Raw genomic sequence first — 18,592 nt, forward strand, 5'->3', positions numbered from 1 at the left:
CTACAGCATCCTGTCTATGTAAACTGGAAAATATTTATTTGAGGGAATAGGCCTATATTCTTTATTTTCCTCAATTCTAATTTCAGAAATTAAATTTATACTTTTAAAAATGTAGACATATACAAGTGGGAAGATAGCCACCATGTAAAAGTTCACCTGTGTCCTCTTAACTCAGTTTTGGGGAGGATTCTTTGGAAAGTTGGCAAATATATCCTGTGGCCTACAGACAGGTCTGATTTGTTGTCCTTTAGATTTTTATGCTAACTCTCAAGAGTTCTGTTAATCTCTCCTTATTTTAGTGTCTCTCCTTCTCTCTTTTGTTTCCCTTCCTCTGTCTACATATTCTATCCTGCTTCTTCCTCCTATGCATCCTTACTGGTTATTGCCTACATTACCTAAAAGTGTTGATCCATCCTAGTCTCTTCACTATTGACCTTTTCTTCTGCTAACTAACTAGATCGGGTCATCTGTTGACTATTAGGACAAATGTCTGTGGCTATTAGAGAATATAATCAGAATATAATCAGCAAAACACCCCTGAAATAAAACTCCTGTGTCTCCTTCCATTTAATGGATTTAGGGAATAGGAAATGGAAAATGCATACCTATTTTAAGAGTTGTCTTTATTGAACTGTACAAAAAACAACCTCTAGTTAATTAAGAAAAAAATTCACCAGAACTTCTACTTGGATTTTTAAAAATCTGTTTTCCAACTGTGCTTTGCCAATGTAACCACAATTTGTATTTCAAAATTTATTCTTGGGTGTATAATTTCTAAAAGATTATACTAGTCCCTGATTGATGCTGTTGAGTTTTTTCAGAAACACATAATTCCCTTTCCTTAAAATAGAACTTCCATGTTTCTGTATATACCCTAGTGTACCAATGTTAAAAGTATGGAATAGCTTTGTTGAGCTATGCCTAGTGCTATTGGGATGCTTATTGGGTCTTCCTCATTGCCAGGAAATGTGTGAATGTTTGTCCACTGGGATACTTCGGTGATTCTATATCAAAAAGGTGTCGAAGATGTAGTAGGGGATGTGAGACCTGCACAGGCAGGAGTCAGAATCAGTGCCTGTCCTGTCGACGTGGCTTCTACTACCATCAGGAATTGAACACCTGTGTGACTTTGTGTCCAGCTGGCTTTTATGCAGATGAAAGTAAGTGGGATTACTTTTAGGTTTATAGAACACATGCTTATCGGCAAGGAGTTAAAAGTGCTGAGTTAACTCCACTATTGTGGGCCTCATTATCCTCCATCCCTGAGTCTTCCAAGCCCCTGCCAACTTCTCACTACTCATACTCAGAAAGAAGGGAGAGACTGTCAAATTCAAATTAGCCAAATGTTTTATGTGAATATTTCCTATAAAGATGTGCCCAGGGAAAGAGGTTTGAACTAAAATTAAAATGAGGTTTTTGTGTAATACATGTATTTGACATGTGCTAGGCTAATGGCCATCAGTGAAAGACAAATAGGAATGAATGAAAAAAGTTATTTATATTTTTAATTATGTGCTGGGTATATAAGTATAGTCTTTCCTTTTTGAAAGGTATAAATCAAGTCCTACAGTTTGAAAATTATAATTTAGGGGCAGGTAGGTTGTTCAGTGGATAGAGCATCAGTCCTGAAGTCAGAAGGAGCCGAGTTCAAATTTGGACTCAGACACTTAACACTTCCTAGCTGTGTGACCCTGGGCAAGTCACTTAACCCCAATTGCCTCAGGAAAAAAATATAATTTATCCTAACAAAAGTGAGATTGAAATGAAAGAGAATTACCATTTATATAGCAACTACTATGTTCCAGGCACTGTGTTAAGCACTTTACAAATATTATCTGATTTGATCCTCACAAGAACTTTGAGAAATAGATGCTGGTATTATCATTTAACAGTTGGGAAAGCTGAAGCAAGCAGAATTTAAACAATTTCCCCAGGGTCACAAAGCTGTATCTGACACCAGATTTGAACTTAGGTTTTCCTAACTCAAGGTCTAGATCTTTATCCTTTGTGCTGCCTAGTTACCTAAAGGACTGACCAATAAAAGCTCCTTGATTCCACATCTATTTAGCTTTTCACATGTTCTCGGGTTATTCTATCATGGGATCATAAATTAAGAGCTTATTAGGGATCTGATAATTCAGCCCCTTCATTTTACAGATAAGAAAATTGAGGAACAGAGAGGTTAAATGATTTGCCCGGGATCACACAGCTAGTTAAATATCTGAGGTGGGATTTAAATCCAGAATTTCTTGGCTCTAAGTCCATTGGAGCATAGTTTCCAATGTTCTGCCTTTTTATTTTATTAACATAGTGTCTATTTTGGGCAGGTGCTAATTTATGAATAATTTTCCTATCACAGCTTTGAAACTTTGGAAGATTTATTGTTGTTGTTTAGAGAGTGTTTTTTATGCAGACTTCATTAACATTATTTTCTATCATTTCTTTCTTTCTCCATCTATTCTTCTGCTCCCAAATCCCTTACCTCTTCTCTGTTTCTTCTTTTGTACAGGTCAGAAATATTGCTTTAAATGTCATCCAAACTGTAAAAAATGTGTTGATGAACCAGAAAAATGTACCATATGCAAAGAAGGATTCAGGTAAAACACTGGCTTTGGGGACACAAAAACTGTCTTTAAACTTGAAGATTTCAATGTTTTGATTATTTTTATTTCTGTCATTTAATTTCTCATGTTTATTCATTAGTTCCTAAAGTTATAGTTCCAGCAACCCCAAACTATTTCAGGGTAAGAATTCCTGGTCCATTTAAATTCATACTTTCATTATGAGATTATTGTGGGGATTTTTAAGAGTAGAAATTAAATGAAATGAGTTAAAACAATGGAATTTTTTAATGAATTTAATGAATCAGTGAAATTAGTTCCCTATCATAGTATAATATAGTACTTGGTGATAAAAGAGGTGAGAAGTAGTAAAACCGAACTCCTATTCTTTTGAGTGACTTAATTTCCTCCCACCATCACTACTCACTCCTGAGCAAAGCACTTAAGAGCATCAAATCCTTTTCTTCCTCTTCTCCCCTTTCTTCTCCCTCTTCCTCTCTCTCTTTTCATCTTCATCTCCCTCTTCCTCTCCCTCTTTCTCTCTCTCTTCCCCCCTCTCTCCTTGTGTTTTTCTTTCCCCAATTTTCTAATTCTTCTCAAAAGGGATGGTGGGTGAGGATGATCAGGGAGAAAAAAATGTCCCAGTTCTTTTCCCCCTCAACATCAAACATAGCTTCATAAACGATTGTACATAAACTTTCTTTAAAATTACATTAAAAATCACTAGTGATTTTGTTTTACTTGAAATAACCTTCCAAATTTTTCTTTAGCTAATATAAATAGTCATTATTTGTTCCTCAAAAAAAAACAAACCTTAAAAGCATTATATTAAAAATAACTTGGAAAAATTTTTGTTACAAATATTCTCATTATAAAGTTATTGATTATTAATTATGTCAATTTATTTAAAAATCCCTGGAAGCAATGTTGTCCTTATTAAAAGGAGTAGTCAGTCATAAGTTAATATGATTTGTAGAACAATGGTTAATGTTAGCATTCCTATGCTCAAAATATCTTCCCACCTACATGTCTAGGTGCCTAAAATTCGGCCATCAGGAATTCATTGCTTGTCCAAGTGGCTCTTAAAAAAATAAATGATTATCTCTAGGAAATAACAGGATTAATCACTAACACTTTAGATGTGAATTAGTTTATTATATGACTTTTCTCTTAACAGAACAAATTGGACTTGTGGACATGGATACTCACCAGCCTGGATATTTTGGGAGGAAAATAGGGAGGGAAAAATAAAAAGAGATAAAAAAAAATATGAGAATAGGCAAGGAGGATGCCAAAGACAAACTTCACACATTTCATTATTTGAAAGTTCTGATCCTTCCAAGAAAATTCCATGGGGTTTAGAACAATAATCTAGTTGTGTAGGGAAACTGAGAGTTTAAGTGTTTTGCCCAAAGTAATGAAGGTAATAACTAATAGAGCTAGTATTTAAACTTCTATCCTGAGACTCCAAATCTGCTGCTCTTTCCACTGTACCAGATACGGTCCATAGTAAGGGTTCTTAAGCTTTGTATTTAAGACATAAACAATAAGTGTGTGTGTGTGTGTGTGTGTGTGTGTGTGTGTGTGTGTGTGTGTGTGTTGGACCCCTGAGACAATCTGAAGCTTAAGAACCCCTTTTCAGATTAATTGCATAAAATCCTTAAGATAAAATATGAAGGATTACAAAAGAAATCAAAGGTTTTTGAAAATAAAAATATTGTTTTTTTTTCTTATCCGAAGTAACAGATTCCTTTGAACTCTATCCACACATCCCCATGGGCCTTAGGTTAAAAACTCCTGCTTTATAGGTCGTTCATCTAACTATTGCAAAGTCAGACAATAAGGAAAAACAGAGAAGGAGAACAGAAAAACAGAGAGTCGAGAAGAGGAGGTGATAGGAAAATAAATTGGTTGATTGAGCTAATAAAGGCAAAAATCATGGCCAAGAAGGTCTCTGGAGAGCATCAGTGTCTTGAGGTCTCTCACTCTCAAAAGCCTATTTCCCAAATTGATAACTGAAGAAGGCAGGGTGGCTTCTGAAATGTATAAATTGATCCTGCCAATTTCCCAACTGTATTGTTAGGGAAAATGTTGAAATGACTGGGAACATCCTGGCGACCTTGTATCTTGTTCTGAAGATACATTTGAGAAAGGTTAAGTTAGATGTTCAGTTCCTTGCATTTTGTAGTAGGAAGAAAGTGGCCCCTCTAACAATAGCTATTTTCCAAAAAATAGAAACAGCAGTGCCAGAGATGGCAGACTTTTCAGAAAGAAAAGCAAAAATTGAAAACGTTGTCAGCCATAATCCACAGAAAGCTGTCTTTTATTGTACAATATCCTTTTTAAGCTATGACTTCAAATCATCCCTGTCATGTTAAAGTAGTTAGAGACACAGCAGTAGCTGCTTCCCCTAGACTGTCTGGCTCTTCAGGAGACTAAATTGTAAGAAATGTTACATGTGGGAACGTTAGTTATTAAAGGCATGATTTAACTGCCAGTCACAATGACCCCATGCTATGACAAGAAAAAAACCTCTGTCTTCTTGCTTAAAATACGTGCCATCACTGGCACACAAACATGTTGTGCAGAGTAGTTTAGCTTTTTAATCTGAAGAAGTCACAAAAACTCCTTGATGTTAAGTACAAGTGTTTAGATTTGACATATTCCAGAGTGATATCTTTACATGTTCAGCTACGACAATTAGAAGTAGCACACTAATCCTAGTCTTTGAAACAGTAAAGGAAACATCCGTCTCAAGACTGTAAATCACACGCCAGAGTAATAAAGATATTAACAAAATTGTGCGAAAATTAGAATTCTGTCAATGAATTTACCTATGTGAGTCTATAGAGCCATAATTCAGTCACAGGATCATGATTCCTATAATGTCATTCCTTAGGAGGGAGACATTTGAAGACAAAACATTTTAAAAGAAATTATACTTAAGAACTTTGTCTTTAGACAAATATGATTGGAAATAACAGGACTTCTCAAGTGGCCTTTCATTGGACGTTCAGTTAATATTTATTAGGTACTTATCAGACTCAGGGGAGGTGTGCACTTGGGAGAGGTACAAAATGACAATATGACAGAATCCTCCCCTCCTAGAATTTGCACCAACACAGAGGGAAACGACACTGTGGGGGAAGGAGTACAATCAGACCTGTAATTTCCATCAGTATAGAGATTTGTTATTGCAGAAAAGCCCTAAATCCAGCCAATCAGCAATTTCTAGTGTTAGAGCCCTGGACCACTGAGAAGTGACTTGCCCACAGTCAGAACTACTTTGTGTCAAAGGCAGAATTTGAACTCAGATCTTCTTGATTCCAAGGTCAGCCTCCTAGTCATTATACCATACACTGCTTACATTAAAAATATATTAATATGTGAAATCCAAACCTCTGGAGGAGAAAGTTTTTACCAAATAGTGAAATCAGGAAAGGTTTCTCAAAGGAGCTGCCATTTGAGTTGAATGTCAAAGAAATTCAGCAAGTGAAGAGAGTGGAGATGGAGACGTTACATCCAGAGCAATGTCAGCAGTCATAGATAGGAAAGTACAGGTTGTGTTCTCAGGCCAGAGTAGCTTAATTTGGCTTGGAATGTAGCAATCTACAGCTGAAAAGGTTGAGTGACATTGGTACAAGCAAAGAGTTTCATAACCAGATTTAATGCAGAAGAAAAATTATTCTGGCTGAAGGTAGATTAGAGAGTGTAATGTTGGGAAGCTATTGCAATATTTGAGTGGCAGTGAAAGCTTCTAAGAGAGTGGTGGCAGTGGGAATGGGAAGTAGGAAACACATTCAAGAAACATTAGAAAGGATTAGTTACTGAGTAGATTCCAGATAAAGAAGAAGGGGAGGAGTTAAAAAGATGTCCTGGGTTTTGAACCTGGGAGATTGGCTGAAGGATTCTGGAACTGATTGGAAAAAAAACAAATAAACAGTAAAGCTTGTGCAGATTGGGGGTGAGGAGAGATAATAAGCTTGATTTGGGGCAAGTTGGGTTTTAAGATATGGGGGGAAGGGAGGATAGCCAGAGAGATGCTTTATCTGGAGCTTTAAGATAGAGGTCAGCATCAGACTTGAGACCAACTCTATAGAGGTGATAATTGAAGCAATAGGGGTTAATAAAATTTCCAAGGAAGAGAATAAAAAGGAAAAGAAAAGGGCCTGGAGTTAGAGTCCAATATGACTGAGCAATTGAACAACAATTCTGCTTTAAGAGTACTTAAGAAATATAGCTACAAAAGCAAAGCCAACCCTTGTCCTTAAAGTACTTCATTCTACCAGAGAAAGAGGAATGAGATTAAAAGATGGCCTTAAAGATTCAAATGAAGACATTTTTTTAATCCCAAGGACACAGAACTGTGGTTATTTTTATGTATTTAGGCAGATGAGAATGAGTTAGCAGAAGAGAGATTCAAATGTATTTGTGGGGAAGGGGAGAAGGGAGAAGATAGACAGTGACTGCTTAAAACAAGGCCCAGAAATAGGTAGGAAAAAATAAAATGAAGGTATTAGCCTTCGTGAAAAATATAAACAAATAGGAATGGAGGTATTAGCCTTAGTGAAAAGTATGAACAAATAACTCCTTTATTCAGTGATAAGTAGGAAGGAGCAGAAAATGGAGGATGAAATCATGGATTTGAATATTCTTGAGTTGACAGAGGCATAATGGATAGGAAAGCTAACAACTTTTCATCTTGTAATTTCATTAGTCTATTGAAGAAGAGCTAAAGGACAATAGTAAATAGTGCTTAGGGCAAAGATAGGTACTCTCTGGACACTTAAATGATAATAATTTGTAATGAGAAATATGTACTTATTAGAATTATATGTTTACTTTATTAGAATATAATATTTACAAAGTAATAAATTTTCATTTATTCAGGAAAGCTCTTTAGCTTCTTTTATCCTAGTAAATTATAATGGAGTTTGAGTGTCATGGTTTTTAATGGGCTCTGAGCATTCAGGACAAATTCAAATTTAAAAAAAATCGCTGAATGGCTTTGAAGTCTTTACAACTAATTTTTTAATTAATATTTTCCAATTACATGTAAAAACAATTTTTAACTTTTTTTTTAAATTTTGAGTTCCAAAATGTTCTCCTTCCATTCCTTTTCCTTCCGTAAGATAGAAAGCAAATTGATGTAGGCTATACATATGTCACCATGCAAAACTTTTCTATATTGTCAAGTTAACAACCAATTTCTTTTTTTTCCTCTTTTTTTATTTTTTATTAGCTTTTTTTATTTACAAGATACATGCATGGGTAATTTTTCGGCATTGACAATTGCAAACCTTTTATTCCAACTTTTCCCCTCTTTCCCCCCACTCCTTCCTCCTGATGGCAGGTTGACTAATACATGTTAAATATGTCAAAGTATAAAACAACTAATTTCTTAAGAATCCCTATCCTGTTTTTTGTTTTTTTAAGTTGCCTGAAACCTTCAAGATTTTTCATTGTTCTGACTTTGTATTGTTGGCCACACAAATGACAACATATCCAACTTGAAGGTCTAAGATAGAAGAGAAGATTGAGGAATGCTAAAAACAGATCTTGATTTGTTATTGAATTTCATTCAGTTTAGCAAACACTGATAAAAATTCCACTATGAAAAGCAGCACAGGAGTGTGTAAAGCTTCTGAAAATATAGGCCAAGACCCCATAATGGAATTGCATAATTGAATGTAGGGGATGCAAAAAATTTGGCAACAGTAAAAAGTTTCTGAATGCAGTGACTCAAAATTAATTCAAAATTGAACATGTAAAAAGTCCTAGATATTTCTGGCAATGTTTTCCCTTGTTGCATTGCATGACTTCACAGTAGCCTCAGTTCTGAACACACAACATGTGCACTTTACACTGTGCTAGCACAAAAGAGACAGAGGTGAAGGAGAGCATTCCAGGTATTGAGGACACTCCAAGAAAAGACATAGAGATGAAAGACAGTGAGTTTAAGGAACTCCATTTTAGCCCCAGTGTACCTGGATAATAAAAAAAATTCATAGAAAAGAGTAAAATATGAAAAGACTGGAAAGGTAGGAAGAGATCATCTTATGAAGTCCCTTTATTTATATTTAACTTGGGGTGTAGAGGGGTGACAAGATCAAACCTATACTTTAAAAAAAAAAACTTAAGCAGCTAAATCTCCATGGAGTAGAGGGGAAATAAATTTGAAGCAGGGGGATCAGTTAAAAGAATATTGCAATAGACCCAGGGACAAGTTGTGAATAGGAATAAAGAGGAGATATACATTAGGGATGTTGGGAAAGAAAATATGGCAATGGATTGGATATATGAAATGAGTGGGGATTGATGCCAAGATTCTACCAATTAGATAGAAGGTGGTACCCTTAATATTCTTATTGGATTTCAGAGGAATAAGACATTATTTCTGGCTGGAAAGGTGAATAAAAAACTTCAGGGATTGGGTAGCACCTATTCCCTTAATTAAAAAGAATGAAAAATTTTTGTATATATTCAGTATAGTCTAGGTATCAGAAAGAGAGTGAGCAAATGTAAAGTCTAGAAAGGTTGGAGGAATGGTTAAATAACCCAGTTTGGCTAGAGCACAGTGTGAACTGAGGTTGATAACAGATAGTCTGGGGTAGAGTAGAGTAGGAAAAAGGATGATTCAAGTATAATCCACAGGAATCCTACTCCTGGGGGGGGGGGTTAAGCAAACTTAATTTACATTATTGTGTAATCATGAATCTGAAGAAATAAATTATTGCAGATTTCAGAAATCAGCACATAAAATAACTAGAACCTCACAAGATCACGAAAACAAGATCATTGAGGCTGAATCAATACTTTGTCTCAGCTTAGCAATAGAGAAGGGGAAGAAGGGAAGTTGTTTCTAATCCAAAAGTATCTCCAATTCAAAACACACATAGGGGACTGGAGAATTTCTTTTTTCAAGGATAGGTATGAAGTGGTCCCAGTAATCAGAGACAATCTTAAGTCTGGAAGAGCTCTTATATTACAGCTAATCCAAATGTACTTGAATGGATATACAATCAACACCATAACAAGTTATCATTCAGCCTGTGCTTGAACTTAGTCCCTTCTATGGTAGCACATTTCACTTTTGAACAACTGGGTGATACAGGACCTGAAGTCAGGAGTTGAGTCATTTTCCTGAGTTCATGTCTGGCCTCAGGTATTTACTAGCTGTGTGACTCTGGACAAGTCATTTTACTCTGTTTGCCTCAATTTCCTCATCTATAAAATGAGCTGGAGAAGCAATTGGCAAAACATTGTAGTATTTCTGTCAAGAAAACCTAAAATAGGGTCATGAAAAGCCAGCTGTGATTAAAATGACTGAACAACAGCACGACTTTAAGAAATTGTCCTTTATATCAGATATAAATAAGCATCTCTACAAATTCCATCCATTTCTCTTAGTACTTCCCTCTCAGGGTCAAGCTAGAATAAATGTAATCCATCATAATAGCAATCACCAGGATGTGGGTTAGGAAAAGAAGGAATAAGTTGTAAAGTGGGATCCGGAGTCTGCTATTTCTGGAAGCCCTAAAGTAGAGTAAAATGTCAGGTCCAGGAGTGGAGACTTTGAGGATAGTTCAGCACAAAAATTAGGAAGTAACTACAGAGAGTGTCAGAAAACTAATGGTTTGTCTGACTCAACAAGTTTCCCCCAAACTCCATCTATTTATGATAATGGCATTCATTCCCTTGTATTATCACCTTAATGCAGTCATCTTTGGTTTGGACTATTGCTCTCTAAATTGCTATTCAACTTCCCCTTTTATCTAATCTGAAACTTTTTTTTAACATGGTATATTCTTTCATAGCCATATTCCAGGCATGAGTCCAATCCACTAAGTCTTAGTGATACCCATAAGATCAAAATTACTTGGTTGCGTTTAGATATCTTATTTTTTTTATTACCCATGGTCTCTGCATTTTTATGTAGATATTTGAGGTCATGAGTTTTTTTTTTTTACTGTTCTTGAATATTGCCTCTTTTGAATCAGTCTTTTTCATTGACGGTTTTTTTCCCCTGTGATATACCTATTTACTTTCACTGGTATCTGTTTAAGCAGAAGTATGTAGATAGTTTTCACATATCACTCTCTCTACCCCCAATTTTCATCTTTAAGCCTTAATTGATCAGAATCATGTCTATGCAAAAAATATATTTTTACAACCTTGATTAGATTTATTTCATCTCTAGCCAAGATTTCATCATTTCTATGTTATTAACCTTACTCTAGAAATCCAAAATATAGTTTTCAAACATCTTTTCAGCCTGTGACAGGAGTTTTGAGAGTGAAAAATCTGTCCTTTTCTATTGAATCCCTTACTTTCAGTCAAAAGCAATGATTAAAAAAACAGAAGCAACATGATACCCAGGCCCCTGAGGTCTTCAATTTCCTGACCAGGGTTTCAGAGTAACTAGAAAGATTTCTAGGTTATTCTGAAGGTATTATTTGTTCCTACATGAATCAAAAATGGTCAGTGGACATCAAGTTCAGCAAATCTTTGAACTCATGCTTGAATATGTATTTCAGGAAGACAGAATATTTCCCTGTTCTTCATGTCAGTTTGGCAGGTGGCAATTTGAATTACCATTGTGGAATACTGGAAGGAGTTGGCTGGATTTGAGATCCAAAGATCTGAGTTTAAATTCTGGCTTTATCCTCATACCTCTAAGGCATATCACTCAGTTTCCCCATATATAAATTGAGGAGGTTTGTTTAAATTATTTCAAAGGTCCTTTCTGACTACTACATTTGATCATATAAGTATCAAATGGCTTCTTTTGGCAGAATTATTATTCTTTGGAGCTTAAGATATTGCTCTATATCAAAGAATCCAGCTCTGTCTTTCATGGGGGAAGAAAAAGCACTTATTAAGCACTTTCTGTGTGCTACGTGAATGTGGCTTCCAGAATCTGTACCTTGGACAGTGGCCACACCCTGGTAAAACCATCTTAGCAGATGAGCTAAACCAGTTTTGAGGGTTTTTGACATGCCTTGAATTCAGAAGTGAGTTAAGGGATGTTGACCCCCCCCCTCCCCAACACTTTAAGACTTCCTTCAGTAGAAAAGGCAGTTTAGTTTGTTCCAATGGCCATCAAAGTAGCTGAAGCAGACACTGTGGAGGCTTAGAACTTGGTCAGACACCAAAGATTCTAGGATCATCCACTGTATCCCAGACCATCACCAGTTGATTTTTGTCTTACCACTAAGCTTCAATGACTCTGGAAGAAATAATGAGGCTGATGACCTTGTAAAGCTCTATCTCAATTAAATCCAGTTTGTATTTGAATCAAGATATAACCCCATGATATCACTGGTCCTCTTTGAAAACAGCATATATGTGCTAAGACCTGTGCTAAGAGCCTTTTAAATATTATCTCATTTGATTCTCACAACAATAGGTAGGCACTATTATTATCCCCATTTTTTTTTCTTTTTTTTTTTAATTATCCTCCTTTTAAAGTAGAAAAAACAGCAAGTAAATGTCTGAAGACATATTTGAATTCAGGTTGCCCTGACTCCAGGCCCAGTACTCTGTCTACCATACAACCAACCTTCTGCAGCAGCTCTTCTTTGAGGGAGAGCTTCAAAACTGTTTCCCAGAACCAGGTACTAGGCCTAGAGTGAGAAAGCTCTGAGTTCCTCTTACACATACCTGTGTGATCCTAGGCCTTAACTTAATCTCTGCCTCAGTTTCCATAACTATAAAGTGGAGATAATAATAGAACCTACTTCCCAGGGTTGCATCAAATAAGAAAATAGGCACAGTACTTGACACATAGTAAGTACCTAATTAATAGATGATTGTTTCTTTCCTTCTACAACAGGCTTAAGAGACTTTCTTTGCTGCCTTTTCTGTGTCATATTTTACTTTTCAAACTTCTGACACAGGATAGGATGTCCTCTCTACTTTCTTAATGTGTTTTTCCTCTTTATTTCTGCTTTGAAACATATTCTTTTCTTTTAAGGAACAGTTCGTTTTTCCTCATAAATTAGAAGGAAATTAGTCTATTTTTGCTACAAGTAGAGAGGTCAGCCTGCATTTTTTCATGCACCTATAGCTATTGCTTGGCACTAGCAGATACACAAAAATAACATATTCTTTTCAGATTGCTAAAAAATTTCACTTGCCCTCTATCTTAGTTTGACGTAAGATTCTCACTTCTCTTTCTCTTGCTGCTAGTTCCTGTGACTAGTTCCTATGACTGACTTCCATGATAAATATTTTGATTTTTAGGCCTACTGTGAGCCTAACATTGGGTCCCTTCATAAAAATGAACTTATATTCTAATAGCACCAGGATCCTTCTCTCCTCTTAAGGATTCTACAGAGTTCGCTTTCTGACTTAGAGAAAAGGTTCTAAGGTTATCCTGAGTCGTAGTTCTCTTTTCCTACTGCCCAAGTATAACTTGGACATAATTAAAAGTTCCCTCTGGGGTATTTGTATTTAAGTGGATATAGTCTTCTTGAAGACAGATATTAACATCAAATAGTTTTATTATTGTTTCCATCCCTCAACACCACCACCTCTATTCCATAAATGCTAAAATGGAATTCATGGCTCAGAAGCAAGGGATGACTGCTTCATTTGGGCTATAAATAAATAAGAAAATTTTAGTTTTTAAAAGCCTGGAGATTATTATTAAAGTTTAGGAAAAATTGATCAAAAGAGATTATCAGAGACCAATATGGTTGCTGGAACTTAGCTTTAAAAGCCTCTGCCATTCCCAACATTTCAGCAGAGATTGTATTGGTTTGGTCTTGGCAAAGTTTAGAAAGTGACTGCCCCATTGTGGGGGGATGAGGAGGGTGGAGCGGGAGTTAATCGGAGCCAGGATTTTTTGTCCATGATATTCCTTAAAGAATCACTAGGTCAGAGCTAGAAAGTTATCTGGTTCAAGGACTTCATCTTACAGGTAAAGAAACTAAGGCCCAGAAAATTTAAGCAACTTGCCTAAGTTTATCCATGCAGTATTGCAGATCTGGGAACTGAACCAAGGTTCTCTTAGTCCAAATCTATCACTATTTCCACTGAACCACAAGTTTTTGGTTAGAATAGGCATGAGGTCTGCCAACTCAAACTTGGCCATTGACCTCGTTTATGATAGCATCTCTTCTTTCATTGTCTTTAAATTAAGTGAGAAAAAATAGATGTTTGTGAAGACCTTTAATTTCCTCTCAATGAAAGATGTTTGAGGGCAAAACATAATTGTGTTAGACTTTTGGTACAAATGTTCAATTCTGTCCTTTGTTCCCTTCAACAGTCTAGCAGGAGGTAGCTGCATTCTAGATTGTGCACCAGGCACATATTTCAATTCCGAGTTGATCAAATGTGAGAAGTGCCATTCTACCTGTCAAACATGTGTAGGTAAGTTAATTATCTGCAAGCAGGTTTTTATTTCATTGCAATAAACAGTAATAAACCGAATTAGCAGCAGGTAAATGGACTTATTCTGAAATCAGAAAAAGAGTAGTGGTTCATGAAGTTCAACATTTATTGCCACTTTAAGACACAAAGGTACACGCTGTTAATAATGCAGTTAATAAATGCATTTGACTTAAAATGTCAGTTTTAAAGATTGAGAAGACTTTGGGGATTTTGATAGTGAATGTGATGGGTTTTTAAAATCTAACCTCCATTTTCTTCATGTGTTTTCCCTTTGAACATCTTGTTCCAGTAAACACAATTCTATAGATTTTCTGTGATAAAATGACTAATCTTCCAAAAATTAGAGTAGCACATTTATGAAAGTACAGATATTGGTTGGATTAAATTTTATATAAAATAGCCGGTAAATTTATCATTTCTTATCTATAGTCCTCATCATGATTTAGAAAGTCACCCTGCCAGAAGAGCACAAACTCTGGGAAGTCCTAGCAATTCATTAGAATATCATATTAAGTGGCTACTGTGTACAAGGCACTGCCTAGAGGCTGAGGATCCAAAGACAAAAATTAAACATTTCCTGTTAACAAGTAGTTTACTAATTATATTCTAGCATATACAGAAATTAGTAGATATAAGGCAATTTGAAGTAGGAGAAAGAATTAAAGACTAAGGAATCATAAAGAACATGACAGAAACCTGGTGAAAATTCTCCATGAAGTTGAGATGAAGAAAGTACTTTCCAGGCATGAGGATGCTTCTACAGAAGTGCAGAGGTAGCAATTTGAATGATGGGTTCTGGGAATAGCTGGTAGACAAGTTTTGAAACTCAAAGTTCATGGGAGACAGCTAGATGGCATAAAGAATAGAGCATTGGCCCTGGAGTCAGGAGAAACTGAGTTCAAATCTAGCCTTGGACACTAGCTGTGTGATCCTAGGCAAATCACTTAAACTCAATTGCCTTCTTCTTCCTCTCCCACCCCACCCCCCAAAAATAAAGTACATGAAAGAAAGTAATGTGAAAAAAGGTTAGAATCAGAAACTCAAGTCATATTGTGAAAAGCATTAAATGCCATGGGAATTCTTATTTTATCCTATTAAAAAAATTGGCAGCCACTGAAAGCTTTTGAGCAAGGGAGTGATATTGTCAGATTTATGTGTTAAGAAGATTATTTTTTTTTTACACAAACTATGAATGAGAAGGATTAGAGATGGCAAAGAGAAGAAACAGGGAGACCAATTAGGAAGCTATTTCCATATTCTCACCAAGAAGCAAGGAGCACCTGAACTGGGACAGTGGCCTTGTGAGTAGAAAAAAGAGAAAGGATATGGAGAGCAAAGAAAATGAGGGAAGGGAGAAAATGCAAGAATGACTCTAAGGCTACAGATCTATGGAACCAAAATGGTAGTAATATCCTTGTCAGAATAAAGAAATGTAGGAGAGGGGCAAATTTAGGAGGGGAAAGATGTGTTCTATTTTAAATACATTGAATTTGAAACATTGATGGGGCATCCATAAAGATATTCAGTAGCCACATTTCTGATGTGGGAACAAAGTTAAGGATAGAGATTAAGACTGAATTTGGGGGTCATTTGCATAAACATTTTAGTTGGACCCATTAGAGCTAATGAGGTCCCTAAAGGATCTAAGAATCTAAGAGTGTGGAGAAAGGAAAGAAGGGCCCAAAACAGAAAGCTTTGAAAGATACTCACATTTATGGGTTGAGAAACAGCTGATAAATCGGAGAAGGATACCAAATAGTATATCAACCAAATGAGAGTAGTATCACAGAAGCCAAGGGAAAAGAAAGTATCTAAGAGATAGGGGTAGTCGTCTGTATCATAAGAAAGGTTAAAAAAGAATGAGAACTAAAAGAAGGTCATGGAATTTAGCAGTTAAGCCCCCAAATCCCGGAAAGAACACTTTTGGTCATAGTGGTAGGGTCAGATGTCTAATTTTAAGTGATGGAGAACTTATTAGTAAAGAAACTGAGGCAACCAAAATAAGACTTTTTTTCCAGGACTTTGTCAGTGAAAGGGAGCAGAATCATAGGATAATACCTTGAGGGGATGGCAAAGTTAAGAGAAGGTTCATTAAGATTAAAGAAAGAAACAGCTGATTGGGTCAAGTCTACTCTCTCATTCCCACCCCAACCCCATCCAGGGTGTATGATGACTGAGCAGTGTCAATGCAAGAAGCTTCTATTTCCACAGTTTATTTACCCCAAACCTGGGGATTTGGAAGTATAGGCATCTCATGGAGTTGGTAGTAAATTATGGCTGGGCATCTGAATCAGTAAATACCTTAGATCCCTTGGACCAGACTAAACTCACGCTTGGTCCTGGCTCTATAGTTTCAAGATGTTGATTATGAGGCATAACCGTCAGACACCAGAGGGACTAGCACATGGCTCTCATCCTCTAAATCAGGAAATACAGACCTTCTGATAACTTTGTTATTCTGAATCTCAAGGTCTCTGTTGAATGTGAATTATGCATAGTAGAGATCCTCTTCTGCCTCAGTTCTCTGAAGCTGTGAATCTCCTATGCTGCCCAGTGGCAGCTTAGTACTTTGGGCTGAGGATTCTTTCAGGGAAAAGAAGCTAAACTAAATTTATTCTTGAAACCAGAAAGCAGAGAAAACTAAAAAAAAAGTCAAATATGGGCCTGGCAAAAGACTCTGTGTCTGTTGCTCAAAACTCAACCTAGCTAAGTTCAGCGAAACTCATCACCAGAAGGTTGACCGCTAGGTAATAGATTCCCTTTGGCCACAGCTCATGAAAATTCATAAAGAAGATACAGACAAATAAACTACACTCATAAAAGGAATACTAGCACTGACAAAATCATAGTCTTTTGAAGTATTGAAGAAGATAATATCTTATCAGTTTTCCATCTATACAGATGTGTATAGAATTGTATAAACATAAAATTGAATTGTGCATTGAAATCTATTTTAGGTCAAGTTGAGCTCTCTAGGTTTCCCTACCTCCTTTCTTTGTTATCTCAGTGTCACTATATTTTATATAACCTATGATTTTATCCTTGTTTCCCAGAATACTCAGTAAAGTGTGCTTTCACTGAAGTAGGAGTTTTAGAATTATAGTGAATAACCATTCATATAATGCCTTTCTTCTGAAAAGCCTCAGAGAGTTGGTGTGCCTTATCTTGTTTGACCTTGTACATCTTCTGAACTAAACAGGCCACAACTTAGAGGTCTTGATACTATCTGCATTTTCAAATTGTGGAAACCAAGCAGAGAAGAGAATTTTCTTGTGCAGGAAGAGAGCCAGAACTGGAACCAAATACACTTCCTACCTACTCTCACTTTCACAGTGTGAAATGGTTTTGAAATTTCATATATGGAACTATTTATTTTTCAAAGATGAAGAGCTAGTTAAACTATCTTCTACACTGGTTCCTTAATGTTTCTCATAACTTCAAAATATTATTATGGTGTTAAGCATGTAGAAGCAATTAAAGAAAAACAACCTTGAAAATTAAAAAAAAATACTAATTATATCAACATGCAAGACTGCTATGCCTTTAAAAAATCAAGCAAAATGAAGCATGGTTTAGTGCACAGAGAGCCAGCCTTGAAACCTGGGTTCTGGTCCTCTCTGACATATATTAGTCATGTGACCTTGGGCACATCACAGTCTTTCAATGCTCTGGGCAACTTTCTAAGATTGGGTTGAAGAGAAGATACCAACCTGCATTGGTAAAAGGGAGTATCCTCATTTGGAAGTTCCTTCCCTGTGACAATGAAATCCAATATCTATTCTTTATCCCTATAATCTTCTAACTCCTTAAAATCTGTTTCAATAACATGGTAATCAGATACATTTTCTTTTATCACTCTCTACATAAAAATCTTCATTAGCTCCCAATTTCTTACTTTATGTAGAATGCCCTTTGTTAGACATTCAAGGCTTTCCACAATTTGTTCCTAACTTGTCTTTCTAGGTAAATTAGACTACTTACCATTCCGTAAGCACACCTCAACTTTTCCGAGTTTTGTTCACATTATTCCTTCCCCACCCTTACAGTTCCTCTTGTTTTGCCTAATTCCTTTCACCTTTCAAGATCCAAATAAAAGGCCTTCCCTGAAAGCTTCCTTGAACCTTTATTTCCAAATCCCATAGCACTTTACAACTATTTTTACTATAATTCACTTTCACAAATATACTTTATCCTATTATTATTTGGTACAAGCCTGACTGCTTCTCCTGAGGTGTAGGAAAAAGGGTTAGATCTTGTATTCCTCAAAATGTCTATCAGTGTCTTGCATAGAATGAAATTGCTGTTCAACAAATATTCATTGAATAAGTGAATAAAAAGGAATTCTTCCTTTAATAGTCTAGTGTGAACTAACCTTTTCTTCTCGAAATATGATAACATATATATGAAGCTTGCTAGGAAAATTAAGACTGTGATTCTCAATCCAGTCATCAAACACAGATATTGAATTCATTAATCCTGCCCGGGGGCAGCTAGGTGGCGAAGTGGATAGAGCATCAGCTTTGAATTCAAGAGGACCCGAGTTAAAATCTGGCCTCAGACACTTAACACTTCCTAGATGTGTGACCCTGGGCAAGTCACTTAACCCCAGCCTCAGGAGAAAAAAAAAAAAAAAA

General features: G+C 36.1%; 1 protein-coding gene across 2 annotated transcripts in view; it reads left to right on the forward strand.

The window, feature by feature from the left end:
• Positions 1-18,592, forward strand: part of PCSK6 (proprotein convertase subtilisin/kexin type 6) — a 240,175-nt gene that overhangs the window by 204,532 nt on the left and 17,051 nt on the right. For both annotated transcript variants that reach the window (XM_074294997.1, XM_074294998.1), the window contains 3 exons: positions 964-1,160; positions 2,510-2,597; positions 13,834-13,937. In XM_074294997.1, coding sequence (XP_074151098.1) covers positions 964-1,160; positions 2,510-2,597; positions 13,834-13,937 — 389 coding nt within the window. The remainder of the gene's footprint in view (positions 1-963; positions 1,161-2,509; positions 2,598-13,833; positions 13,938-18,592) is intronic.

The sequence above is a fragment of the Sminthopsis crassicaudata genome, chromosome 2 (assembly GCF_048593235.1).
Source record: "Sminthopsis crassicaudata isolate SCR6 chromosome 2, ASM4859323v1, whole genome shotgun sequence".
Taxonomy (NCBI): Eukaryota; Metazoa; Chordata; class Mammalia; order Dasyuromorphia; family Dasyuridae; genus Sminthopsis; species Sminthopsis crassicaudata.